Below are 26,842 nucleotides of genomic sequence, written 5' to 3'. Positions count from 1 at the left end.
TGTCCATTTTTTTAGTCTGGGTTTTGAAATAACCATCTAAAAATAATAGAGAAGGACCTGTCTTTGCCTTCTGCAGGTCCCATTTGCTTGTTGCTGGGAGAATGGGGCTGTTTGGAGCTCCTCTCTTTGGAGATTGATGAGATCTCTGCTCTTCAGACACCAGCTGGAGTCTTCTCAGTGGAAACTTGGTGGAAGAGGGAGTTTTTTCCTCTCTGTAGAGGGTAGGCTTGCCTGCTCAGGATTTGTATGGCAAAGCTTGTTTCCTGGGCAAAAGGCATTTGGGGTAGGGGTGAGAAAAGGACACAAAACCTTACCAGGTGATGAAGAGCCAGCCTGCCAGGGTCTTAACACTTTCCTTTTTGTCTTTCCTCTGTCACCTTTCCTGAGAAGACCTCAGGGTTAGCTAGCAGGACCTGACACAGCTGAGAGCATCTTTGTGCTGCCTGGGGACTCTGGAGCTGCCACTGAGTGACAAATCCCCATCAGCATCTCCAGCTGTCAGCAGGCAGGGATGGCTTTGCTCCCTTTTGGGGATGCTGTGGGATAGAGTGGTGCTCTGTCAGTGGCAGAACAGAGGCTGGCACTTCTGGCTGCTTTAGTGAGACAGTCCTGGGATGTGCACCCCACCCCTGGTGTGTGTTTAATGATGCTTTGGAAACATGCTCCTTGTCCTGTCATTTTATGCTTTGCTTCTCTCTTTCCTGAGTTCTCTGGGCTTCTCTTTGTGAAAGCAGGTTGCCAGCCTCGTAAAACTGGCCTTAAACTTGAGGCAGGATTCACAGGGGTAGCTTCCAGCCCTTGCCTGGTGGAAACATGGTTAGGGGCAAGGCAGCAATCTAAGTAGAAACAGCTAGAGTTTTTCAGGGAAGGTAAGTTGATGTGAGATGAGGGATCATCTGCTTCCTTACCCCTTCTTCCCCTCTTGCCTAAGGCAGCCCAGAAAGCCCCTCTCCCTCTCAGCTGTGCACAAGGCAGGATTACAAAGAATTTACCTTGGAAGCTCAAGGGTAGGGTTTCTTGTGCTGCCCTCTGAACTGAGGACTGCGAGGCTGTGTTGGAAAAGGGCTGAGATGCGTAGGGAGCAGTGCAGACCACACCTCCTGGCTCGGAGCAGCTCTGATCCTCTATTTACAGTGGCTGTGCTCCTTCCCCGCTAGCTTTGTGCTGTGGAATACACTGCTGCTTCCAGGCAAGGGGAGCAACACTGTCCTGCTGCTCCAGGTATCTGGGGACACCTGCAGAGAGACCAAGTGGGGTGGAGGGGAGGGAAGAACGTCTCTCTTTTGGGCAAAGAATTGTTTTAGCAGGAAGTCTGGACGAGTTTGTGAGTTGCTCTGTCTCAGCAGAGTCTCTCCCTAGGAATTTTCTGTTCCGACTTCCTGCTTTTGCTTTAAAGCAGCAAAGTGGAGCTCAGTGAGTGCAGTGGCATTGTATATCACTGCAAAAACCAGTTGTTAGTCCCTTGACAGAGGAAGGAAAATTTATTGTTTGGTTTTCAAGAGCTGGGGGTGCTTAATTAATTAACACTTCAGTTTGGATCACTTGAGGTCTTTGCCAATGTCGAATTGAAGAAACTTGTTCTCAGTTCTGATGTGGTTCTGAGAGATGCTTAACTGATTCTAGTGACTTGCTGATTTGGAGTAATAGCTGAATATTAGAATGTGTGAGATTGTGATTTTTTTTTTTAATTCTTTTTTTAAAAGAAATTGATATCTTGTGCTGATCTGACTATGGTTTTTCCGCTGCATGCTTTCTTAGGACAACTAGAAATTTTTCTTTAAAAGCATTTGGCAGGAAATTTCCCACTATCTCTCATAAACATAGCTATTGCCCTATTCTCCTCCACCCTCTTTTGTAATCCCACGTCATTGTTCCTGCTGTGGGCTTCTGACTCAGTGACAGGTTTTGTCCAAGTCAGGAATATCCCCCCAACCCCACAGTGACTTTACTTTTCCTAGAACAGTTGTACATGCTGAACAAAAGCACCTCTCGTGCAGCATCTGCTTCCAACTTTGCTTCACATGCTGTTGCTTGCTCTTACTGCTCTTTGCACTAAGCTGTGCCTGGCATGCCAGGAGCAGGTGCCCTTCATGTGCCAGTGTTATCCTGCTTTGTGGAGGAGAAGCTCAAGGCTTGTGGCTGCTCAAAACATTCTCTAGTTTTCTGTCTTGTAGATGTCTGAGGCTTTCAGTACTTTGTTGTGATTGTCCCCTCTGAATGAGAAAAGGAGAGGATATTTCTGGTGTCATGTACTAGGTCCTGGAATTCTTGTACATTCAGACTGATCCTTTCTTCTTTTGGGAGGGGGGGAGTGCTGGTGTTTGGATTCAAGTCTTTACCTGTGCTCCCCTCAATGATCTGACAGCCAGGCAGTGTCTCTGCTCAGGGCATGGGCTTCACCCTTTTCCAGTGCATAGGTTACACTGGTATTTCAGGAAAGGTGTTTTGCACAGCATAGCCAACACCTCCTGAGCTCACAGGAAGGAGTGAATTTTTACCTTTGCCTTACTCTTGGCAAGTAGATCAAGAGGTAAGAGAACCAAGTGTCAGACACCTGTGCACAGGGCAATTTTCCACTCTGGGAGGCAGAGAATGGGTTAACAGTCTTCTTGGAAATTGGCTTCACCCATCTGTCTCAGCTCTGTTTGTTGTTCTAACAACATTTGCAGAAAGGTCAAACTGTCCATGCATCCCTCCTGGGCAAAACCAATACAGCATCAGCTAGAGAGAGATACTTGTACAGAGAGCTGTGGTGCCTAGAAATCCTATCCATACTCGTTCCTACTTGTTAATATTTGCAGACCTTTTTTGTTTTCTAAGTGCACCTTGCAAGTTCAGAACAGAGAGGTAAAGCTTTTCCCGCTGATCCCATTGCTAACATGTAGCCCAGAAAATATTTCTAGGCTAACATGTAGCCTAGAAAATAGTGGTGTCCAGTTCTCAAAATATTGGAGGAGAACTTCTTGGGATGAGGAAATTATGCTTGAATTTCTCGCATCCCCCCAGAAGTTGTATCCAGCCCTCTGGGTAAGGAGATTTCAAGTTCTGCAGAGAACTTGCTGGCTCAGCTGGAGAAGAAATCACTGTTTACCACATGTATTCAGTAAACAATGTGAATGTTTTACCAAAAAGAAGATTTTCCTTTGAAAGGAGAAAAGGATTGGGCAGTCTGATGTTGTGGTTTGATATTCTATCTGTGTATGCTGGGGGAGCAATCTCAGGACAACATAAGGCTATGAATTTTTGTTTGTGTGAGGCTGATTTCAAGACAAAGGCTCTTGATCAACAAAGGTGAGGCTCTTGCACACTGCTCTGAGCTCACACCTGTGCTACTTCAGGTAAGATGGATTTTTAGCCTTTGTACAAAGAGGGCTCTGAAGTGGCTGAGGAAAACTTGCAGCTGGCCAGGAGGGACTTGTGCTCAAGTCAGTGGGTGGCTGTTGGGAAATTTAATGAAGAAGTGGTAAAACAGGATTGGGAATCACCTGGTGGAAGCCATGAACACTTTTCTTGTTCAGCATCCTGAGGCTGGGTGGCAGAAAGCTCATCCTCCATGAAGCAGCACCAAATGTTCCTCTCTCTTACAACAGAGGTGAAAACTACTCAAAAGAAGCCTAGAGAGTGTGACTGACTTAAACAATCTCACTGGGTGAGGGTGCATATGTACCAGCAGCCCAGGAGGGATCCTGCTGAGGCCAGACAAGGTGTGAGGCTGTCACAGAGAGATTCAGCTTCTTATTGGAGAGGAAAATCTTTGTTTTGGTATGACACAGGCAGCCAGGATGTGAGGACTCAAAGGAAGAACTGGGAGGATTTCAGTACCCATGGTGGCCATGACAGCTGTGGGGAGAAGCCTGGCCTTTGGCTGTTGGAGTACCAAGTCCAGCTCATTAGACTTTTTGCTGGTGAAAATGCAGCAAATGCTGTGGTCCTTTGGGTCAAAGATTCGATGTATTTTGAGGTGGATTTCTGCAGATGTGAGAGCAGCCTCTATTCATGCTGAGGAGCAGGCTGAACCAGCCCTGTGTCTCCTACAGCAGCTAATGGCTGATACCCCCATCCTCCCAGCATAAAAATGGGATGATACTCTCCTAGGACACTCTTTTAGTTATTTGTGGAAAAGAAAATTTTCCCCAAAACAGCTATTTTTTGTAATAGTCCTTCATGGACAAACTCAGAGCAGAACAAAACAGCCACTTCTGCAGTTTGTGAATGCCTGTGACATTCTCAGCCTCTCATGTCAGTGAGATGACACACTCAAAGGGTTTGTAGAGAAGTGCTTCTTCCTGTTTGATGGGCAAGTGCCATCACCAGCTTAATCTGAGGCTCCTGGATTCTTTTCTTAAAGGAAGCAGTGACTGAGGACAATTCTTCACCATCTCTGCCATTTGGGAATTGGCTACACAGGCAACTCCACAACGCCCAAATTTTAGCATTAGAAGCTTTGTGTATCCTTTAGAATCTTTTATCCATTTATTGAACAAAAGGCTGTTTCTGCATAATTTTGCCTTAGACATACTTCAAGAACACTGATGAAATGTGTCTGGCCCTCCAGCAGCAGAGGACTGAGGTGTGCCTGCTGTCAGCCTGAATTTTTGTCTGCAGGACACCAAGCATGGTTGCATTCCTGAGGGCTGGGGAGGAGCCTCATGTACCCGGTGCCTCTGCTGCTTGCAGGGCGTGAAAGGAGTCTCCTCAGCAGCCTTTCTCTCTCCTGATGTGTCCCTGCTGAGCCTGCAGCAGCTGAGGTCCTTTTTAGCTCCATGGCACCTTACCTGTTCAGTAAAAGGTGCCATGAGCCCAGCAGAAGGGTGCTGAATCCTGGTGGTTGTCTCTGGTACAACCTGCTCTGCATGCAAGTGCTCCCTTCTCTAAAAGGGGCAGGTAAGGCAGGGGGAGTTGCCACTCATGTCCCATTAAATGAGCTCAGGATCTGCCCTGGATTTGTCATTTCCTGAAGAGCTTTAAAAGCCAGATCAGGTTTGGATCTTGTCTTCTTTATGGGACATTCCTACCTGCCTCAACAACCCCTGGAAAAGAGGAGTAGAAGAGAGCAGGGATCTCCTTAGCCTGGGCTCTCAGTGTGCTCAATTTTTACTTTGAATCAAAAATGATCCAGTGTATCTGATATCAAGTGCCAAGTCCTCTCTCTTCTATCCTCTTTTTCCCACATCTGGGCTGACAAATGAAGTTTCTTTGCCTCCTGCCTGGTCTGTATGTATCCCTTGCAGAGCACATACTCTGTTGTCAACATACTTGGTGTTAGGCATGATCTGATTTCTGTTGCTGAACTCCAAGCAGCATCTACCTCCAGCTTCACAGCACTGCTAGTGGTGTTCAGCTAATGCTGCAGTATATAAGATGAATCTTTATGTGATGTAATGCTCTGTTCTGGCTCTTTAAAGAAAAGTTTCAGGAAACCTGTTAGCCTTTATATAAAGTAAAGGAATTAATGAAAATAACTTGTTTTAAAACTAGCTGTAGTTATTTGTCATGTCTTATTGCAGGCATGCTCTTTATTTTCTGAGAAATCTGCTGTATGCTAGTTACACTGACAGATCCAAGACCATTAGCTGTTTATGGAAAAAATGTGGTTTGGATTTTGTTTTTAATTGCTGAGAATTAACTCTTGGCCAAAATATTATTAGAGGAAAAACTGATGCTTTCTCTCTCCATTCCCAAAGCAAAACAACCTAGCAAAGCCAAAAGCCCAATTAGTAGGAGAGGTTCCAGTGCAAACACTCTCCCTCACTGTTTGCTGTGCCAGTGTGAGAGATCTGCAAAATGCCACTAACTGCAATGCCAAAGCTGGGGAGCAGCACGAGGGTGTGATGGAGGACTTGTGGCAATTTCTGGGGTGAAGGATATTGTTTTGGGATGCTGTAGGTCCCTATCTGTGTTGCAGACTGCTTATGCTGATAGTGGTTGGCACAGTCGGTGGTTTCTGTTGTGCTCGTGAATCGGGAAGCATGGGTGAGTGCAGATTTAACAAGTTTATTTGTTCACCTCTTGAAATGGAAAAAGAGAACCATTACCACTCTCAGGTTGCTTGGTGATAAGAGAATAGAGTCTGATTCAAACAACTTTCCCCATGGCAAGATTTTTTTGCAAAGATCAAGAAGCTGATAATGAAGTTGATAATTCCTCTTTGATGAGCTTTGGTGAGGGAAGTAGTGAATTGCAGCAGAGCCTCTTTTTAAGTTGCTCTTCAGAAGGATGAAGGCTCTTGAACCTGTCGGTGTTTCTGGGATATACCTCGGTATCCTACTGGCATATCCCACGATGAAGTCATCCAAGGCACGGCAGCAGGGGTTAGCTCAGGGCTATCAGGCTGAGCTAATCCCCTGCTGAATAAACAACTCAAAGGTTCCTGGATTTGTTCCTGTTTCCTTAAAGGGATACAGTCAAGTGCAGGCAATTAAAAGAGAGAGAGTAAAGTGTAGCTCTAGATATGAACACCTGATTTCAGACTTTCTGCCTAGGGTGTGTATGGGTTTCTTAGGTTTTTTTAAAGAAAAACACTTTCACAAAACAATTGATGTTTTTCTCATTTTTCAGTGTATTTCTTTTCCTGCCATTCCCTTTGGGAAGGGAGAACCCTACAACCACCCAAACAAATTCCAAACAACGGAAACAGATTTCCTAGAGAAGGGAAAGAGCAAAATTAATTTTGAACAAAGTACACTAGAGAAATAACTACTTTCTTTTTGCCCTTCTCCCAGCCTTTTCAGGCTGAGCCTTGGCAGAGCCTTTAAAAATAATTTTCATCAAGTGAGTACCTAGTTCCTTTGAGCAGCTTTTGGAAATTCAGCATCTGTGGAGGCCGGTTTGTCACAGCAGTCAGTGTCTTTCCCTGGCAAGAGCTCTGCTCTGCCTTTACCTTGTCAGTTTTGTATTGCTGGGATTTTTGTCAATGCATATGTGCTTTTTGCCTACAACTAGGATAATAACTGTAAATACCTATATTTGATCACTGAATCTCACAGTGCTATAAAATCTGGGATTTGTAGATGTGACTGTGACCTACAATGAGCACTTTTTATAGCAATTGCTAGCTTTCAAAACCTTGGGAGCAAAAGGTAGGTAGAACAAACAGAGCAAGTGGCATATGTTTGATATAAATTGGTATAAGGACCTGTAAAGTTTTTATTGCCCTTTTCTTGTAAAACTTACCTGGTGCTCTCCTGCTCCTGAGGGATGCTTCCATTCCATGACCAAGCAACAAATGCTTTACTGCATCTTGGCCTGCTTTTGTTGTGCATTTTTAATGTGCTGGAGCAACAGTGATCACTTCTGCTGCAGTGATCCTTTACCCAGCCCTTCATCTCCTCTTTCTGTAATAACTTCTCATGTATGGAATCAAACCTGTCTCGTCCAGCGTATGCACCAGGAGTGTGATCACTGTGTGCCTAAACACCTGGTGAATTCCTTCCTTTGGAGTTGTAAGACTTCTTTTTCTGCATCAAGATAGAAAGGAAAAGGGTGTGTGTTCTTCTGATTTGTTTAAATAAATGGCTTAAATATTTAGCTTTAGTATGGGGGTGGTTTTGTTGTTTCTAATAATATTGTCTTAGGCGGAGATACAGGAGGATGTCTTTTGGGAAACCTCCCAGCAAGTATCTGAGCACTTCAGTTTGTGGTACACCTATACACTATTCTTTAATTTTACCTTCTACCACTCTGTCACCAAAAATTCAGTGGTACAGCAAAGCTTTCTCTTATAGGTTCCCTCTACAGGACCCAAACACTGGCCTGGTTCTGTAATCCTGGGTAAGCCACTCAGCCAGTTGTGCTTAGTTTTTCCCTCCTTCATTAACTGTTGGTTCATTGTCTTGCACTGGGGAGGACTGCTAGGAATGCAGTGTATTCAGTGCATGCACAATGCACTGCAGTAACTAGGGTCATCTAAGGACCAGCTGTGGAAATTTGGCTGCATTCCTCACTTTCCTCCTTCTCATTGGGCTGTGGAAAAAACCGAAAAAACCCCAACACCCCAAAGTTGTCATGTGCACATGGTGGTCAGGGTCACCTAGATAAGGGCTTGGCTGTTGATAGCATTTTATCCATGACTTTCCTGTACCTCTTTAACTCTGCTTACAGCTACAAGAGGAGAAGTTTTTTTAGGCAATAAATTGGAAATTATGACCTTGTAGTGCTACCTTGAAAGCAGCACCTCCCTTTTCCAGGAAAAGCAACTTGTATCTGTTCTTTCTGTTGAAATTTGCAAGTTTCTGTATTCAAGTTTTTCATTCTTCAGCTTAGAGGCTTTGAAACTTTGGATGCTTGAGTTTCACATGTAACTATCAGTCTCCAGATATTGAATCTTAAAGTGTCAGCTGTCACAAGCATCAGGAAACAAACTGGAGGAGCTGACAGTCTATAGGCAGAGGCAGGTGATGTGACTTACCCACGGCCATACGGCCAGCTGAGTCAGGATTAAAATTCAAGCCTTATGATTTTCCTAAACAATGCCAAGCCTGTGGGAGCCATCTGACTTTCTGCCACAGCTTTGCAGAGGACAAACCTCAGTTTATGCCTTAGGTAGTTAAAATAGTCATGTAGGACTGGTCTGAGTTTCCTCAGTGTAGAAACACAGGAGCTGGTGCTAGCTGACTTTATGGCAGGCAATTTCCTGTGCTGTGTCTGAGACTTGTTTGCTTTCCATGCTCTGGGAAAGTCATCTTGTGGGAGGAGGTGAATTTTTGCTTGCTAAGCCCCAGAACGTACTATGGCAGGAGTTACCTGATATAATCCATAGCTCTGGATCAGGTTTTTGAGGTGTTGGACACTGCCCAAACCTGGACTGTGCAGTATCAGAGCTGACCTTGAGCACAGGCTCAAGTCCTGTGGGATGGGGGAAGACAGGGCTCAAGGAGAACATTGCTGACCAGGGCAATTGGAGCCTTCTGGATCCCCTGCACTCCCATCTTCCCATTATATCTTCCAGCCCTGGGAGAGGTGTTTTTGGTCTCCAGCACGGTTCCCAGAGGTGAAGGGCTTGTTTGAAGTTAGGACTCCATCTCTCATGGAGTTGATGCTGGTTGAACAGGTGTACCCAGAAAAGAGGAATAGTCCCATGAAGCTCTGTCAGCACGCACTGGCTGCTGCAGGCACCCTGCTTCTGTCAGCATGCTCATGGCAACAGTGAATGCTTTCATACAGTTTCAAAGGGAGGCTGGAGTGTCTTGGAAGATGAGGAAGGACCCACTGGCTCAGGAACTGCCCCAGGCTGACAGTGGCTATTAGTTGGCAGATGTCTTCAGGGAAGTTTTCTCTTTGCTTGCCCTGCTGTAACTCTTCCTTCACCAGCCATTCACAGCCACTGTTGAGGGCAGGATGCTGGGCTAGACCAACTCTGCTGTGACCCATTGCACACCTTTTTATGATGGAAATCAACAGCTCAAGATGCAGAGATTTTCCTGGCTCCAGATTAGATGTGGAAATTGATTTTTACTGGTGCTGACCTTTTCCTGCCAGAAGGGACCTGGAAAAACTAATCCTGCCAAGAAGTTTTGGTAACAACCGTTGGCTTTGTCACTGGAGGTGGCTTGACTTCATCTCTCTGGCAGAGCCTGGCAAGTTTGCCTGACCAAAAGCCTTAGCTGCCTGTACAGATCTTCTCTGCCTTTGCCCCTTGTGTTAGGAAAGCATGGTTCTTCCCAAGCTGATCTTCCTGCACTTAAGCCAGCTCTGCTTGCCTCACTTTTGGATGCCAGTCTGCAGTTCTGGTACTCCAATGACCTCAGTCTCTTTCAAAGTGGTCCTTCTGTGATGTTGTGCATCATGCTGATGAAGCTGCTGCCCCAGTCCTTTGCAGTGATGATCTGTAACTGGGGAAGGTACGACGGCACTTGTTAGACTAGATCTGCTTTGTGCCCCACCTGCACCATGCAGAGCCCTTACAAACAGGGACTGAGAGGAAGAATTTCTCAGTCACAGGCTTCTGGGACAGAAGTCCATCAGAGCTGCATGTGTTTTGCTTTCTGGGGCTCTCCCTTATTTGCTGCTTTGTTCCCCTACAAGTGCTGTCTCACCATTGAAAAAGCCACATCTGGCTTGAAGCCACTTGAAGCAGCTTGGACAAGAGACTTCCTGCTCTGAACACTGAATTAATGGGCTTGGTCTTTTACACGAGTGAAATCCTTTCAGACTTTTGTCCGTGGCAGGCTCCCATGTCAGCTCTTCTAATTAAGAGGCTTTTAACTCAGCCAGTGTTTGGGAGCTACGGTGCAGCTGGGCTTTTGATAAAACGAGGAAATGCTAGAGGTAGGGATGTAATGGGTTGGATTTCAGCTTCAAAAAAATGTCTCTGAGAGAGAACAGAACATCCTCCTTGCACCACCTCTTGTTTGCTGCAGCAAAGCTGGGGAGAAGTCAACTGTGTGGGCTGCTCTAGAACTGATGAAGCTGATAATAAAAAGTAAGGTCATCTTTATTTCTGGAGTCCTCAGTGTCCCTTAGGTAGCCAGAGGGATGTTTTAGAAAACTTTGCATACTTATGCCTTTTCTTATTCTGTTTTTTTTTCTACAATCATGTCATGGCTCTTGCTTTGAAATCCCTTTTGCTTTCTACCCCTGCTGCTGTCTGGAACAGGGTGCTGCTTGTGCTGAGGCTGTATCTTTGCAAAAGGAATGGGTCTGGAAAAAAAACTTCAGAAAGGTGGCCTGTAGAAGGCAGTAATTATCATTCACCAGTGTGGCTGTTATTCCTCACTATAATCACCTGTAAAATATAGGAAGCATAAGATATTTGGGTTCTTTTTGTTTTTCTTTCAAGGCCAGCTTTGCCACTTGCCCGTGGAAAGTAAGCTGGTCTTCTTTCTGACTTCTTTACTACTCACACATACAGATTTGCCATCAGAGGCAAGCTGACTGTCCAGCTAATGTATAGAATCTAACTGTAATCTCCAAATTTTGCTGTGTTGGCTCCATAACACAAAAAGTGCTCGGTAGGAGGGTTTGTTTGAGAAAGAGCAAAAGAGAAAAACATGGTCTGCCTCCTTATTTTTTCTGCTTTCTCCCTTTCCTTCCTCTGCTGTATTCCCCAAAGCTTGTGTCCAACTCTGTGTCCACTGCTTGCTGAGGATGTTTACTTGACTAGAAACATATAATAGTCCCCATTTATAGGTAGTCTTCTGCAGAGCTGGGTGTCACTTGAGCAGATATTTATTTGGAGCAGAGGTGCCCTGGAAAAGCAGCGATTTGAAAGGGGGAATGGAGCGTTCTGCTTGTTCTGTGAAGCAGAACCACCCGCGGGCTCACGGGCCAGCAGTAACAAACGGAGTCAGAGAGCGTGGGGCGTAATTGCCTTCTCCTTTTGTGTCAGCTTCATATCAGTCTCACATGTGACATTCTTCCTGGCCATCGTGCTCTTTATCCTCCCATTGTACCAAGAGTGCAAACAGAATTAGTTTGTTTGTTATCGTGGCATCTGTACGTGGCTTTTAATTTCTTGGAGGTTAAAAAAACGTAAGCAACCCAACCCTCAAGCCCTCTTTGTCCAGCACTGTTTAAATCTGCTCTCAGCCTGCTTGCACAGCTCACTTCTGCCCTGCAATGCAGAAAACAAGTCTGCAGACAGAGAAATCTAAAGCAATCAGTGCAACAAGCCTTCAAAAATGTGGTGGTGTAGCTGAAGAGGAGCTGTCTGGAGAAGGTTCTGATTCCATGAGACCAGTAAGTCAGAAGGTGGCTTGGTGTAGGGATGCATTGTAGGCATTTTTACAGTCACAGTGCCAAGCTGAAATGGGTGCTCCCCTTCCTTTTTTGCTTTAGGTACTTGTAAGTGATGGGAAATATTTTCTTTGGCCTCTGAAATGTCTCCGTAGTTTTGTGGTTTCCTTCCTATAAAGGTGAATGTTTCAGATTAAAATTCTGTTTGGCAGCTCATGAGTTCTCAAAACAGACTCTTGAAGGCAAGAGGTCAGGAGTGCCCAGCTTATTAAATTTTTCCCACTGTAGGAATTGTCTGACCTTTCTTTGTACTGTAACAGCATTAAAAAAAAAAAAAAAAAAGAAAAAGATGGAGCTGCTATTTGGAAAGTGTTAACAAGAAAATGTCAGAGGTGGAAGGCCAGACAGAAGACCTGGCTGGGAGAGAGGGCTGGGAGTGACATTTCTTCTCTTTCTTCTGTCACTTGCACAGATCATCCTCTTATCTGCTCTCATCCTGCTCTGGGTTTTTGCAGTTTTAATGCAGGTTTGGTGCTCGAAGGTGTGGTGCAGAAAAGCAACAAGAGAAGGAGAAGTACATGTTGAGAAGGAAAAGTACATGTTATTGCCAGAGGAACCAGAGAGGAGCACTCGCAGCGTTTGAGCCCCATCTTAGCTGCCGTGGGACTCTCACTGTGCTCCCATGCAGATTTACCTGTGTGCTTTAATGTTCCCTTCCCACCCCTTGTCTCCACTGAAACCTTCCCTTGGCAGCTGGCTTTCACCAGCAAAGAACTCTGACCTGACTGTGGGTCTGAGGCAGAGGAGGAGAGATGGCAGCAGAGCCGCCCTGCTGGGTGCAGGGTGACAGAGGTGTGGAAGGCTTAGCACATCCATGTTGCGTGCAGGGTTTAATCTAAATGTGGTGTGTGCCTCAGTGTGATGTGTCTGTGACCCAAACTCCCTTCCCCCCTGTGCTCAGTTCATAGAACCATGGAATACTTTGAGTTGGAGGGGACTTCAGAGGTTATTTTGTCCAGATACAGATGCTGAATATTCTGTCAACCATCGAGGCATTTAACTATATCATGTGTGGCTTGGAAGTTGAGGATCATGTTTGACTGGGTTTTCTCTGTTTCCTGCCCCACAGCTCTTCTGTTTGGCCCTGCCTGGGGGAAGAAGACTTTGAGAAGATGGAGAACCAGAGTGGAGTGCTCTTGGGATACGTCCGCTGGGAAGGAAAAGAGGAAGGGGGTGAGGAGGATGGGGTGGCTCCTCGTGTTTCTCCTCCCAGCCAAATGAGCAGACTGGAAGATGTGCAGGTGGAGATGCTTGAGAAGGCAAGGGAGCTCTTCCAGCTGTGTGACAAGGATGAGAAGGGTTTTATCACCAAGGTGGACATGCAGGTGAGGGAAAAAAATTCTTCCTCTGTCCTGGGAGGATCTGTGATGTCATGGGTGGCAAAACAGGGGACAATGTGGCATGCCTCCACTCTTGGGAAGTGTGGGTGTGCATGTGGCTTCTGTCTTATTCAGATTTCTAAGAACCAAACTCTGGCACAGACACCTGCTAGGAACTAAAATTCCCAGGAGGGCCTCACACCTCCAGGGAATTCCTGAGACAAGTGGGACTGCAAGTCAAAATTTTTATGGAATGCATAAAATTAAAAAAGTTATGACTATTGTTACAAACATCAAGTATGTAGTGGATGGGAAATCTGGAGGGAAAAAAATTTTTGGTCTAATTAAAAAAACCCCTGAAACAAGTCCCCCCAAAAACCTACACAATGAGCAATCCATCAACCTCTCTAAAAAAAGTTGAGACGACAAAGTTACACAATCATAGTTAAAGCCTAATCCAAAAATTCACCTTAGACCTGAACTATAACTTTGGTCTACAATTATGTGTTTTGCTGTTTTCTGTTACAAAAGTACTTGTTAACAAATTCCCTATAGTTCTTCGTGACTTCTGCTTTAAAAGTTTATCAGCAAGGTTACATGTGGATTGTTTTTCTCCTGCCCCATCTCTCCCCACATCTATAAATAACACTTGACATGTTCATGCCACTTTAAATATTGACTCATTTTGCTTTGGGTTGTGTGATGCCTAATTTTTATAGTTATATTAATAAATTTTTATTAAGTTTTTTTATGTAAAGCTGCATGTTTAATGGACAGTTAGGAGATTTTAGCCTACACCCCTTTGTTATTCGTTTCTTTGGGTGCCCTTCCCCACTAGGTGCTCTGGATGTGCATTATGAAGGGGAATTGTTTTGCTCTTTGTCCATGGGAGTAGTGATACAGTCCCAGCAGGCAGAAGGTGACGGAGCAAAGCTAACTCACTGTTATGGACTGAACATTTCCTTTAGGATCTGCAAGAGCTTGGAACTGAATCCAGAAGGATTCAGAAAACAAAGTCTGACCTCCGTCCCTGGCCAAAGAGATGGAGCTGGTACCTGGTGTGCCCAGAGCTCTCCTGGGAGCAGCAGTGGTCACAGGAGGCTGGCAGTGCCACCTCTGAGCAGGAGAGGAGGGAGGCAGGCAGTGAACTAGAGACAGTGGTTCTGTAGTGGGGGAGGAAGCAGGTTGAGCTTTCTCCAAACAAAATAACCTGAAATTCCCTCTTTGAAGTCCTGGTTGAATCAGCCAGTAATGGAAAAAGTCAACACATCAATGACTCCAGACAGGTGTTTGTGTCATCACTCACTCTACAGGCAGACTCTCACACCCTGGGCAGGATGCAGTGCTGAAAGGGCACACTGCTGTGGGCCAGAGCTGAGGATGGCAGGGACACTCACAAGGAAGACTTGAGCAGTGCCTCAAGTTTGTGCATTCTTTTGTCTTTGCAGCGGCTCCAGAGTGAACTCCCCCTAACCCCTGAGCAGCTGGAGACTGTTTTTGACAGCTTGGAACAGAATAACAAAGGATACCTGACACCTGTGGAGTTCAGCATGGGTCTAGGTAAGGACTGCACAGAGGCAGAGGAAGGAAAAAGCCCACCTGTGACAGGATGTTTTTTGTTGGTAAGAAAGACAGTGCAGTGGCTCTGCTGAAGCTGCACCAGCTGTGCAGGACAATGCCCCATGCTCATGTGAGCATCATTGGAGAGGGTGGGTGTGTATCCCTCTCCTGGAGGCTTTGTGCTGCCTACCTGCTAGAGCCAGCCACAGAACATCTCCTGCTGGAGAGGGTACATGCTGCAAACTGTGCCTGGCTATCTGATTGGAAAGTTGTTCATCTGCATGGAAATATCCCTTTTGGCAACTGTCCCTAGCTGGTAGTCGTGCTGTTCAAGGGCATTAGTAGTCTCGTTGGTAGGCTAGAACACTGGCAAATAAGCCTTTGTTGCCTTCTTAGTGCTGTCTTTTCCAAACACTAGGAGAATGCTAATCCTTGACCAGAGTCCTCACCCAGCAGCACAAGTGCTCATCTGCTTTGTCAGCTCTCAGAAAATCTGCACCTCTCACTGCCTCCCTTCGACATGCAGAGGTGTTAAGTGGATCAGGTCAAAGCAAGTGTGCATAGGTAGTCTAGGGTTTTCAGAAGTGATGGAAGAGGCTCCTGAATTTTGCTGTCCTGATTGCTCAGATTATGTTTGCTCCTAGCTTTCTCACAACTTGGGAGGGAGGGCTTTTTAAGGCTGCAGTTTGAATGTTCAGAAACAGCCACTGTGAGAGGAGAAGTTGCAAAGATTTCATTTAAATTAACTCAGTAAAGTGTGTCTTGGGCCAGCCTGTACAGGGACTGCTTTATTCCACTGAATGCCTGCTGACTACACCTGTTCCTGTCCTGTGCCTCTGTCCTTCTTGTCTGGTTCCACTTCTTTGGCAGAAACAAGAGTCCTGTCAGGAGTGGGGGCTTTCCAGTCCATATATGTAGCAGGTTAATGGGCATAATTTGGGCACGTTGGCATCCATGGTGCCCTCTCTGTTATGACTTGGTTACTCCCAAATCTCGTTGTATGAGGCATTTGTCCCATGGGCATCATGAGGGCATCTGCCTCAGTGCCATTGCTGGGAGAGGTAGGCAAGTTTTCTCTTTGTATCACCCTATGCTGGCAGCCTGGCTCCATGGCACTTGTTCCAGTCTAGGCAAAGCACTTAATTTCTGTATTTTTTTATGGTTATTCTTTGTGTCTGGCATCACAGAAATCCTTTTCAGACTGACTTTGGCCCTAACTCAAGCGTTTGGTCTGGCTGTCTCTCTTATGGAGTGTGCAGGAGCAAATCAAGGGAAAGCAGTTCAAGCTGCAATCAGGTCTGCTTCTTGAGAGGGCTCCTTGCTCCTTCTAGGATATCAAAACAATCTTCAGATCATTCTCTACCGCAATTTTCCCATCTCCATCTCAATTTTCCCATCTGTAAAAGAGAAATAATGAGACATAATGACTCTTTCTCAAAAGCAGACATCAAAAGTGCCTAATCTAAACCATTCTCCTTAATTAACTGTCTGATCATCAGGTTTTAACTAAATAGGGCCTGGATCCCCACATTGCAAGTTTTTTTACAGCACATTTTAAGAGTGGGAGAGAAGCAGCTAAATTCTGGATTTACAGAGGTAAGGAGAGGTAAAGTTGAGTCCTCGAAGTATAAAAACTATGGATATTTTCCCCCTTAGAGTAGCTTCATGTTCTCATCTGTACTCTGTGAACATCCTTGACTCCTTATCTTGTAGTTGGGATGTAATTTCTGCCTTTTGAACCAAGCTGATGTATTTTGGAAAGGAAGAGTAGCTCCTGCTGAAGGTCTGACCTCTGTATACAGATGAGGGGCTGTGTTTTGGATAGGTTTGCTTGGTTTGCTTCTTTGAGAAGGATTTGTTCCCAGCACCAGGATTTGTCACATGCCTCGCATAGCAGGAGGTTCTCGTGGCATTCTCAGCACGGAACAATCCCGATAGCTGGAGGCCGTCTGGACGTGGGACGGGGGCAGGAGGAGGTGCTTGGAGGGCGAGTTCATCCTGCTCTACACAATCCTAGCAAGAGGCAGTCCTTGTTGCGCAGCGCTTGGCTCAGAGCAGAGGGTATTGAGCCCCTCCTCTCCTGTTTTTAAGCGGAGGAGCGGCTGCATGGTGCAGTCCGGGGCCGGGCACGCAGGCCGGAGGAACGCGTGGGAGCGCGGCTGAGCCCCGAGCGCCGCTCTGCGAGCGCCGGCCCTGGGTGGAGCTCATCGGCACACAGATGTGAGCGGAGCCCCGCAGCCCGGGCCCTGGGTGGAGCTCATCGGCACACAGATGTGAGCGGAGCCCCGCAGCCCGGGCCCTGGGTGGAGCTCATCGGCACACAGATGTGAGCGGAGCCCCGCAGCCCGGGCCCTGGGTGGAGCTCATCGGCACACAGATGTGAGCGGAGCCCCGCAGCCCGGGCCCTGGGTGGAGCTCATCGGCACACAGATGTGAGCGGAGCCCCGCAGCCCGGGCTGGGCTGGCGGCCAGGCTCAGTCCCAGCACTGCGAACGGACACTGACATCACTCGGGACGTCAGAGCGGAGGCGCTTCACTGTCCGGGAGCTGTATCCTGCACCGGCGGCATGCACGAGGCCTCTCCTGCAGCTCTGTCAGGCTGCCATGTAAATAACAGCTTATTCAGTGACATCCAATTTGACTTTGTTTATTCTTCTTCTCTTCACCTTCCACCAGGAAAGTTAATAGGGATTGAATTGTGTCAAGGGGCTGGGAGAATGGATCACTCCAGACACGAGGAGACCTTCGAGTCAGGCTGGTCAGATGACTTGGACCCTGCAGATGATGATGATGAAGAGAAACGATTCTGTTCCATGATGGAGCAGCTTGGAGCAGCCCAGTTGTTTGAAGAGTAAGTAGGGGAGTCATACGGCATTGCTTCCACCCTGTTTTGACCTTGCAGTACCGAAACTTCAAAGTACCAGAAAAGACCAAAGAAGTGAACTGAGCTGCTTGCTCTCCAAAGCGCTGCTTGGGCTCTCTGCACTTCAGCCTTGGGTTTTCATACGCTTGGTAGCAAATGCAGTGTGGTCTGGGTTTCCTCATCAGGTACCAATTACTTTTAGCTCAGTGCTTTTCAGAGTTTCCCAAATTCAAGTTTGTAACACAGCTGTAAAATGGGACAGGTGGAGGCATACAAGTCCAGCGCAGGCAGCAAATGAAAAGAAGCATGTGAGGGTTAGCTGAGGTAAGGAGGATGAGTGTGCTCTCTGTTCCAAAATAGTGTGTGACTGTTCACGTATTTTCAGACAATCAGTTCCAAGAGTCTTTGTGAAGGATCTGTGCTTGAGGAGCTGCTTGGGACCATGCTGATCTTGAAGAGTGTGAAAGGCTAAACTGGGCAAAGGGGTGCTCCTGTGAGCCTTGAGACTTGGTGCTAATGCCCTTGCACGTAGCCCCAGTAGAGTCTGCAGGCCCCAGTGTCATCCAGCCTATTTTTAGGCTTTCCAACATGAGGCATTATGCATAACTGGTTCTTACTGATGCACATCTGCAGGAGCTGGGGTGCCCAACTACATCTCTGGCTGTCCTCCTTTTCAGGCTTTGTACTCCAACTGCCATTGTGCAGGAAGCAGTCCAGGTTAGGGAAGGAGGTGGACAGGATTGGAGACAGAAGCTGAAAGTGATGGAGTTTGCTGCTTTCAGAGACACATCTGTCACAAAACAGACTTTTTTTTTTTCCTTATTTTCATTGTGATGCAAAGCACCTGCATGTTTTAGTGATAAACAACTTCTGTCTGGAAGAAATTCTGGAAAGCTGTTAGTCTTCAAACAACAGGATGACCCTGTGAAAGGCCATATTACTGTTCTGGGAAAACAGTCTCTACTGTTTATAAGTCTGCTTTGAGAAGCAGAAGTGCAAAGTAGAATTATCTTGTGTTTTATTTTGACCACTTACTGGCAGTTTTATGCAATGAGTTTAGTAGCTACTACATGTCACATCTTTGTACCAAAACAGCTGTTGTAAAGCAGTAATATCAAACAGAAGCTAATTGGGGTGAGAGCAGGAATATGAAAAATTGTCACTGCTTTTTTCTAGAAAGAAATAGTTTCATTTCCTAACACGACTCAATATGTTCTTTTATTTCAAATATGAAGATCTGATGAAGTGCTATAACTTTTTAAACTTGGGACAGAAAAAGAAGGCTGTCCTGCAGAACTGACAGAGGAAGTCAAAAGCTTTTTGGTTGGTTTGTTTTGCTTGTGTGTTTCCCCAAAGAATACTAAGGGAGACAAATATATAGACAAAGAAAAATAACTATTTGGATACTGACTATAGGTATAATTATTCTGTATCTTTCAAGGCAATTTTTCCAAAGTGTTTAATGATTAAAAAAAAATTAAAGAAGCTCTTCCCTAAAAAGAAACATGAAGTGATGTCTGCAGACTTACAAGACTCTTTGGGAACAAAGTTTGGAAGTGCTGTGTTCAAGTTGCAATGAATTAAATGTTAAAAGAGTGTAATCATTATTGCAGGTTCAGAAAAAGACATCTTTGGTTTTCCAGGGCTTCCTCCATTGTTATCCTGATGTGACACTTCAGCAAATTTGCATCTTTTTTTGTGCCTCAGTTTCCAAACCTGTAATAAAAATAAGGAGGACTGTTGCAGCCACCAGTACAGTCTGAGTGTAAGAAAAACACCAATGATGTGTGATGTGTGCTAAACTTTGTGTGCTATAACAGTTTGACCATAACACACAGCAAATTTGCTGAATATTCATTTCTCCAAATCTTAATGTAGACACCAGATTTATCTATGAATATTTGGAAAAGCAATCATTCCATGTTTGCTTCCTAGATTATTTTTCTTTCCTTCTTGCAGATGACTTCCTTTATTTTGACCTCACAATAGATCCCACTCCACATGCATGCTCTGTCACTGTCCAGTTTCCCTCTCTGCTGTAATGGTGTAACAGAGATCATCACAGGAGAATGGCAGTCTGTCCTGAGTGCATGCTGGAGCTGGAATAGCAGTCCATGAGATGACACAGTAACTTTCTTGCTTTCCTTCTCTCCTGTGCGCTTGCTGCAGCCCACATGAGATTCGGGAGCTCTGGGCTCGCCTACGGAAGGAGCGTCCAGAGCTCTTATCCAATTTTGAAGAGTTTCTGTTGCGTGTTTCCTCGTACATAAAGGAGGTGAATCATGAGAAGGAGTCTATGGAGCAAGCATTGAAGAGGTAAGGAGAACATCATGACCATTTGCTGCCAGGAGCCAGCTGATGCTTGGATCCTGCCTCAGATGCAAGGAGATGCAAGGTTTACAGGATGCACCAGTAAAAAAGATATTTCTTGCTGTAATAAAATGACTCTATCTTGGTCTGTTCCCATGGGTTTTCTCTGCAGCAGTGCTCACCCATAACATTCAGTCTGGTTGAAATCCCACTCAGTGCTACACAGCTGTTAATAGGAATCTGTTTCCACCCTCCTCTTTCCTTTCTGTACTCTTTTTCTCTCCTGACCTGCGTGTACCTGTGTTTTGTAGGAAGGAGTCAGATCATGATCGAGAAGTCAGGTGCCTTTATGAAGAAATGGAGCAACAGATCAAAGCAGAAAGGGAGAGGCTGGTCTGCCAGGTACTTTCTCTCTCTCTTGGTTTGAAGACAACCTTCCTTTGTTCTGAAGTAGAGGTGGTGGCTCGTGTGGCCAAGGAACAGCTCTGTGCTGGATGCTGTGCACAGCTGTGTGTCTTTACTTCTGCAGGAAGCACTGAGGCACGACAGGAGTAACCTGCTCCAGAAGGAGCTGCACAACAAAGAGCAGGAGCTGGAGAAAATCCTCTACCGCCAGAAGAAGGTAATGGGATCCAAATCCTTTCTAACAAAGCGCATCCCCCTCTGCTTCTTTCTGGTCAGGCATTTTCTAATGGAAAATGGTGTTCAGCTGCTGAGGGTTTGGCACTAGATAATTTGGCTCTAGCTAGTGAAGTCCTCTCCTGTCTCTGAAGGTGTTGAGATGGTTTGTCAAATAATTGGTTTGTCTTCAGCTGCAATGCTGTTCTGTGAATGTTTTGTTCATGCATTTTCTTACCTGCTTTGTGTTCTCTTGGCACAATCTTCCTATCAATTGAACAATGCTGGCAAGGAAGATGGGGTAAAATTTTGAACGTTGTGAGTTTGAGTTTGAAGCTTTTTCTGGTGTGTAAGGAAGATGTGTGTGGACATAAAAGAGCCAGATTTCTCTAATTTTTGTATTCTGTCTACTCCAAAGTGACCTGGAGTGAACAGTTCTGTGGCACTTAGAGAGGTACATATTGTATACTTGCATTTGGGCCCTTGAGGAGATTCTGATTGATCAGTCACATAAAAGATCAAAGCATAAGCTTCCCTTTAGCCTGCCATCCCCAGCATGGACATGGATGGTCCATTCCAGATATCTTTTTCCTTGGTGTCTCAAGAACTGACATGTGTCCCCTCCACAGAAACAAGTCATGGCAGGTACCTACAAGATGCTGGAGACTGGGCTTATCCCTGTTGGATACCCAGCTGTGATGTGGATGAAACAGGACTTCTCTAAAATCACCAGCTCATTGTCCAGCAGCTGGAAAAGCCAGCACAACTGAGGTGCCATGAGGAAGGATATTGAGAATAAGATACGGATGTATTTCCTGCTGCCCACATCTTTGATGTGCTTCAGTGTGTGCAGTTCTGGTCTCCTCTAATTCTACTGTGTCCTTCTCAAGTATGAAGATACCGAGTGCTGATATTATTAAGAAAATGGAAAATTTGTGTCAGGAAGAGAAACCAGGAAAGTCTAGACTTTAAGATTTTGGAGAGAAGGAGACTGAGGGAAGATGCATTTGAGCTTTATGAACTCAGAAAAGTGATGGATAAGGTCCACACCAAACTGTTATTCCCCAAGTCCTGCAACAGCAAAGGTGAGGGACCCTCAATGAGACCAGTATGAATTTGATTTAGAAGAACACTCTTCTTTATACAGATATCAGTGCTGGACTTCTGGCCCCAAGAGGCAGGTAGTATCAGCAGTTCAAAAATGAATTGGACAAACAAATAGGCTTGTAAATATTCATTGAAAGGAAGAATAGTCAGAGATGTGGCCTCTAGCATCCCTAGTGCAGGTACCATAGATGGGAGGGATATATGGGGGGAGTGAACCATAGTTAGGAGCTCAGGCATGCTCTTCCTGGGTAGCATCTGCTCTTGCTGAGGATCAGAGTCGAACACTTGGGCTGCATGGAAACTTGCTGTTACTTAAATAGTCAGCTCTGGTGCTCTTAACTGAGGCTTGTACTGAGCTGTGTGGATAATCGGGTCCCTCTTGTGGCCTAAGACCAGTACTGTCAGGGTGCTGTTCTACAGCATCGCTTCCACGGACAGACCACATAAACGGGAGAGTTGAGCGTGATGAAGGCTTTTTAGGGAGGGGCTTTATTTAAAGCTGATTCCTTGGCTTATTGAAAGATCTGAAGCTTTAAGCAGGAGTTGCTGGTTTTCAGTCTCAACTCCGCTGCTCAGCACATGTAGTCTTGCTGAAATATTCCCCAGTGTCCACAGGAGTGGAGGACTCCAGGCAAAGCTGGGTGTGGCTTGCCCTTCTATCCTCAGTGACGAGGGAGGTGAGGGTTGTGTTTCAAGGAACCTAGGAAACGTCAGATCTATTCATTCCTGCTCTTGACAGTTGGACATGTGTGCTGGCAGAGCGGAGGACAGCAAGAAAAAAAGGGCATTTTATCTTCTGCCATGGTGTGCTGCTTTATTTTTCTTTTGAGAGGGAGAGAAAGTAGGCTGAGAGAAAAGGCAAGCTGAAGGTGTAAATGTGGAGGCTGACTCTGCCACCTGCTACCCTGATCAGACCTGATTCCTGGTGTTCCTTTCTAGTTATAAGCATGGATTGCATGCTTTTATTTTGGGCTGTAAGTTCTAAGATAGATGCTGGAGTTTCTGTGTAGCAGCAGCTTCAGCAGAGGGCTCTGGTTAGCTGGTGTGGCTGGCTGGATACTGCAGTGTCACTATGATCCCTCTTGGAATGCCCTCCCATGTCATCTGAGATGGGCAGCTTTGGCTGCTACATCTGTCTGTCTCTTTCCCAGACTATGACAGCCATTTGTAAGGAATTGAATCACTGGCTGAGTACATGGCAGCAGCTTTGAACTTCCCAAATCAGGCTTGTTATTTGTGCTGGGGGCTTGTGCTGCATAGAGTACAGCCGTGCCCCTGTGGCATTTAAATTGCATCTCTAGCCCAAGGTCCTGTCTCTAGCAGGCCACCCAATCACTTCACTTTCCAGATGTAGTCTGAAATGCCCCTAGCACCTCCATATATCCTCCTTTCAGGAAGCCCCTAAACTAGAGGATGCACTTCAACAACTCTGCTTAATAAGTCCCGACAGACACAACCCTGCTTCCACCCAAATTTTTCCAGTCCTCCTTTGACCCCCATTTGCACTCTGAGTCCTACAATGAGGCTGCTCCTGCTGCCTGAAGCGCTTCCTCAGCTGTGCCTAATTGCATTGCTTGGGTCCCCAGTGCTGACATGATGAGAGAGAATTCCTTCCAGTTCACCTTCTCAATGCCCCTGGTGGCTCTGTAGACTTAGGATTTTTTTACCCCCTTCTGCCTCATTGTTTACATCTGCTTTTTCAGCTTGTTTTTACAGTTGTGATTGTAGCACAGAACCCTTCCTCTGTGTTTAACCCCTCCTTTTCCTCCTCTCCCACTGCAGCTGGAACATCAGCTACAGTCACTGAACTCGGAGCAGCTGGAGACGCGCGTGCAGAACGAAAGGCTCCGGCACCTGAATGAAAACCTGCTGGAAGAGCTGGAGAAAAGCAAATGGGAGCTAGAGGCAGTGAAAGGACAATTACAGAAGCTTCAGAAAGAGGCTCAGATTGAGCAAGAGCAGAAGGACAGGTGAGAAAAAACAGGAAAGGCGTGGTGTTAGGGTAAAGACATGGACAGAGAAGGAAAGGTTGGGCATGCAGTTAAGGAATAATTATCACTAGTTAGGAGCCTTGGTCTCATTAGAAGATTGCCTGTCACTTTTTGGGGAAAAGGAGAAGCATCCCAATGGTCTCATAGGCCCAAATAGAAAGTGATATTGCTTACTCTTGCCTACCTCCTGTGGGAAATGAATATATTCTAGAAAATATTCTAGAAAAATTCTATACAAAAATACAGATGTTCCTCAGCCTAGAGGAGGCTTCTCCATGTATTTTCTAGTTCACTATCCCCTCTATAATGTTCTCTTTAAAGATCTTCTAATCAATTCTGTTCCCATTTCTGGGTTAAATCTAATAATACCTATTTAAAACATTGAGAGGTTTCAGATCTAGATGGCAGTGAGCATCCTTCCCATTTCCAGCAGCTGAGGAAGTGGAGAGGATGAGTTGCCTGCTCTCATGTTGGAGGACAGCAGGAGAGCTCTGATACAACCCAACTATCCCAGCTCCTCAAACAGTGCTGCTTCCTCTGAATTCTCCTAAGCATAAGGCATGCCCTTGTCTTTGAGAATACCATGAGTGCCCCTGAGAGAGGGATGTTTGTATTTTCTCACCCATTAATTTATTTCCCCTTATTTTAAAAACCTTTTGCCCAGGGATGTGTTTAGAGTCTCCAAGAACATGCAGAAAGAGAAACAAAGCCTCCTTCGGCAGCTGGAGCTCCTCAGGTGAGAACTGGTGAAGGCTGGAGGGAAATGCTGAGCTCTTATGCCTCTAAGGAGCTGAGGTTTCAGCACTGTGCTTATTTCTCCCATGGAAAGCTACAGAATTGTATTCAAGCAGTGTTTAGACTCTGCTTGTTTTTCTAGGTCCAGACAGAGTTGTGGAATTTGGCCAGCTCTGGCACATTACAGGCTATGTTATTTCACGAGGTAATCCCTCCTCTGGAGGAATTTAGTCTTTCCTGCTGGCTAAGGCAACCATGTAGAGCCCATGACCTTGGCTGGGATACATGGAAATCGCAACATGTCCAGCTATAAACAACATCTTTATCTCTGTTCCCAAGCTCTGTTCCTGTTCTCATTTTCAAATGTTGAGGTTTACTTAATTTTTGACAAGCATCTCATTGTGTCTTTTCCGTGTCTTCCTTTGGAGCAGAGAAATGAACAAGAAACTTCGAGATGAGCGAGATGCCTTTGAAGCCAAGAAGCTGGTTAGTCTAAGAAAGAAAACCTTAATTCCCAACCACCCTCCTCTCATCTGCTGCTGTTGCTGTCACCACTCGGGGGCCTGTCACTTCCACGGGGGACAATGACAAGAGCTCTCGGGGCCTGGTGTTGTGCTTAATACAGACTTCGCAGCGCCTCTGTGTCCGTGCTGGAGGCAAGCTCTGCTGGTTGCTGCTGCCAGCTGCCTGGGTTTAACCCAGGGCACGTTGGCTGGGGACTGTCACACAGCCTTGTGCAGGGCTGCAGTGGGTGCTGCCTGCTGCACATGTGGGTCTGTGTGTTGTGCCAGGCACTGGGCACATGCAAGGAGGGGAGAGAAGCTGGATGCGTCCTGGAGCTGGGTGCTGAGGAAGAAGATGGATTCTCTGATATGCTGCTGGCTAACTGGGTAGTACAGGAGGGTTTTGGAGTTTTTCTGACCCCCTGAGTTTGTAGCAGGTGTTTTCAGAGGCTCCTCTGGGGAGCTCCCCATTCCTGTGAACTCTGCTGGGTGCAGCAGTGAGCCTTGTCTCAGAGAACTAGGAGAAAGCAGGATCTCTCTCGTCTGGAACTGTCAATCCCTGGCCTTTCCCAGGCACCAAGATAAGCACAGATATGTGGTCTATTTTTAATTCTTATTATTTTTTCATTATAAAGCTTCTGTGTTCCCAAATGTTGCTTGCACAGCTGCTCTGCCCTCTTGGACCCATTCTTGCCACCATGTCTTTGCCTGCTCTGGGATCTCTGCACTTGAAGGTCTGCAAGTAGGTGACTTGCAGGGAGGACAGTGTGTGATAGGCTGCAAGAGCTTTTCTGACTGCTGTGTAAAGGACTGGAAGGAAACACAGGGATTGTGCCTGTATGGGAGACAAAATGCCCTGCTTGGTCCAGAGGTTGGAGTTCTCCAGGTGGAGAGCTGTATAAAATAATGTCAGTAACAATTTTGGATAGAGGTGAGGTATGTGTGTATATATCTTCCAGATATCTGAAATCTGGAAGATTTTTTTTCTTCAGTCTTCATTTTTAAAGCTGCTAACTACATGGATGTACACCAGAGCTTCCTGCTCCCTCTTGGAAAACACAGCCGCTCTGTATCAGAGTCCAGTGCAAGCAGGCAAAGAAAATGGTTTCTGTCCTCTTTCCATGTGTTGTGCTTCATCAGCTTGTGGGGTCCTATGGGTGGGCAGGTGGCCTGAGGAGACCACAGCTCATGTCTGTACCTCTGTGTGTGCAAAGCTTGTCTGCTTCTCCTCTGTTCTCTTCTACTCCCCTGCTAAGACCTGCTGCTGCAGCTGGACCCAAGAGAGAGCCCAGCAGAAAGTCACAGCACAGAGGGGCTGCTTTCTCCCTTCTCCCAGCACTGGCAATAGGGAATGAGGCACAGGGTGAGCTCCAGCCACCATTGCTCATCTGGCAAGGCTGTGTCTTGCTGGGCACTTGACACCTGTACTGGAATAAGGTTTTTTCCTTTGGCTGCTCTCGTTTCAGTCCACAGGGAAGCAGGGCTCCAAGGGCTTGCAGAGATGCTGCTATCATCATACACCTGCAGAAGGTCTGCTCCCCAGCTGTCTCACAGTAAGGGGGGTAAAAATACTTCTCTGCAAAAGCAAAAAGGAGAGTCCAGCCTTCTAATGGGGATCCCTAGTGTGTGACACACTCTCTGCCAGAGACTATCAATGCTTTTACAGGCTAAAAAGAAACCCAAGGCCTTAATACCCTCTTTTAGTGCTGGGAAGAGTTATTTCTATGAAATCAAGGTGTGGTGAACAGAGGTTCTTTCATAGCAAAGATTTTGAAGTGGTTGGTTGGAGGAGTTGGGCTGTATGTGGCTGATAGCAACCCAGTCACTGCTCCTTTGCTCTTCTCAGTTCCCAGCTTAATACCTTGCTCTTCATAAGAGTTTCTTGCCTTGCCAGGGTGAGCAGACCCTGGCCCCACAGCACTGTGGGGCACTCTCTTGTCCTAGGCAAGAGAGGCTGGGTCACAGATAGAGATATGTGGCTATTTCTGTCAATGTGCAAACCGTGATGGGTATTTTTAAGACCCAGGGGTTGCAGGTTCACTTTCACACCCGTGACCATCTGGCTATGGAGTTATGCTTGTATGCTTTATGTTGACAGAGCAA

The 26,842-nt window shown here is 46.1% G+C and overlaps 1 protein-coding gene across 5 annotated transcripts in view; it reads left to right on the top strand.

Moving 5' to 3' along the window:
* The window catches only part of CRACR2B (calcium release activated channel regulator 2B), a 46,429-nt gene that overhangs the window by 6,559 nt on the left and 13,028 nt on the right, over positions 1–26,842 (top strand). For 3 of the 5 annotated variants that reach the window (XR_013182734.1, XR_013182735.1, XM_077179953.1), the window contains exons 2-10: positions 12,803–13,058; positions 14,501–14,612; positions 17,289–17,463; positions 19,645–19,791; positions 20,097–20,187; positions 20,315–20,407; positions 23,293–23,480; positions 24,166–24,237; positions 24,668–24,722. Coding sequence is in view for 3 of the 5 variants with exons in the window: in XM_077179953.1 (XP_077036068.1) it covers positions 12,846–13,058; positions 14,501–14,612; positions 17,289–17,463; positions 19,645–19,791; positions 20,097–20,187; positions 20,315–20,407; positions 23,293–23,480; positions 24,166–24,237; positions 24,668–24,722 (1,146 nt within the window). In the remaining 2 variants the exon portion in view is untranslated. Of the gene's footprint in view, positions 1–1,132; positions 1,222–12,802; positions 13,059–14,500; positions 14,613–16,522; positions 16,674–17,288; positions 17,464–19,644; positions 19,792–20,096; positions 20,188–20,314; positions 20,408–23,292; positions 23,481–24,165; positions 24,238–24,667; positions 24,723–26,842 lie in introns of those variants that run through there. The other 2 variants (XM_077179954.1, XM_077179955.1) reach the window with 2 other exon arrangements.

This window comes from Agelaius phoeniceus, chromosome 6 (assembly GCF_051311805.1).
Source record: "Agelaius phoeniceus isolate bAgePho1 chromosome 6, bAgePho1.hap1, whole genome shotgun sequence".
Classification (NCBI taxonomy): Eukaryota; Metazoa; Chordata; class Aves; order Passeriformes; family Icteridae; genus Agelaius; species Agelaius phoeniceus.
Note: the sequence above shows the minus strand (reverse complement) of the source record. Positions and strands in the feature narration are given on the sequence as shown.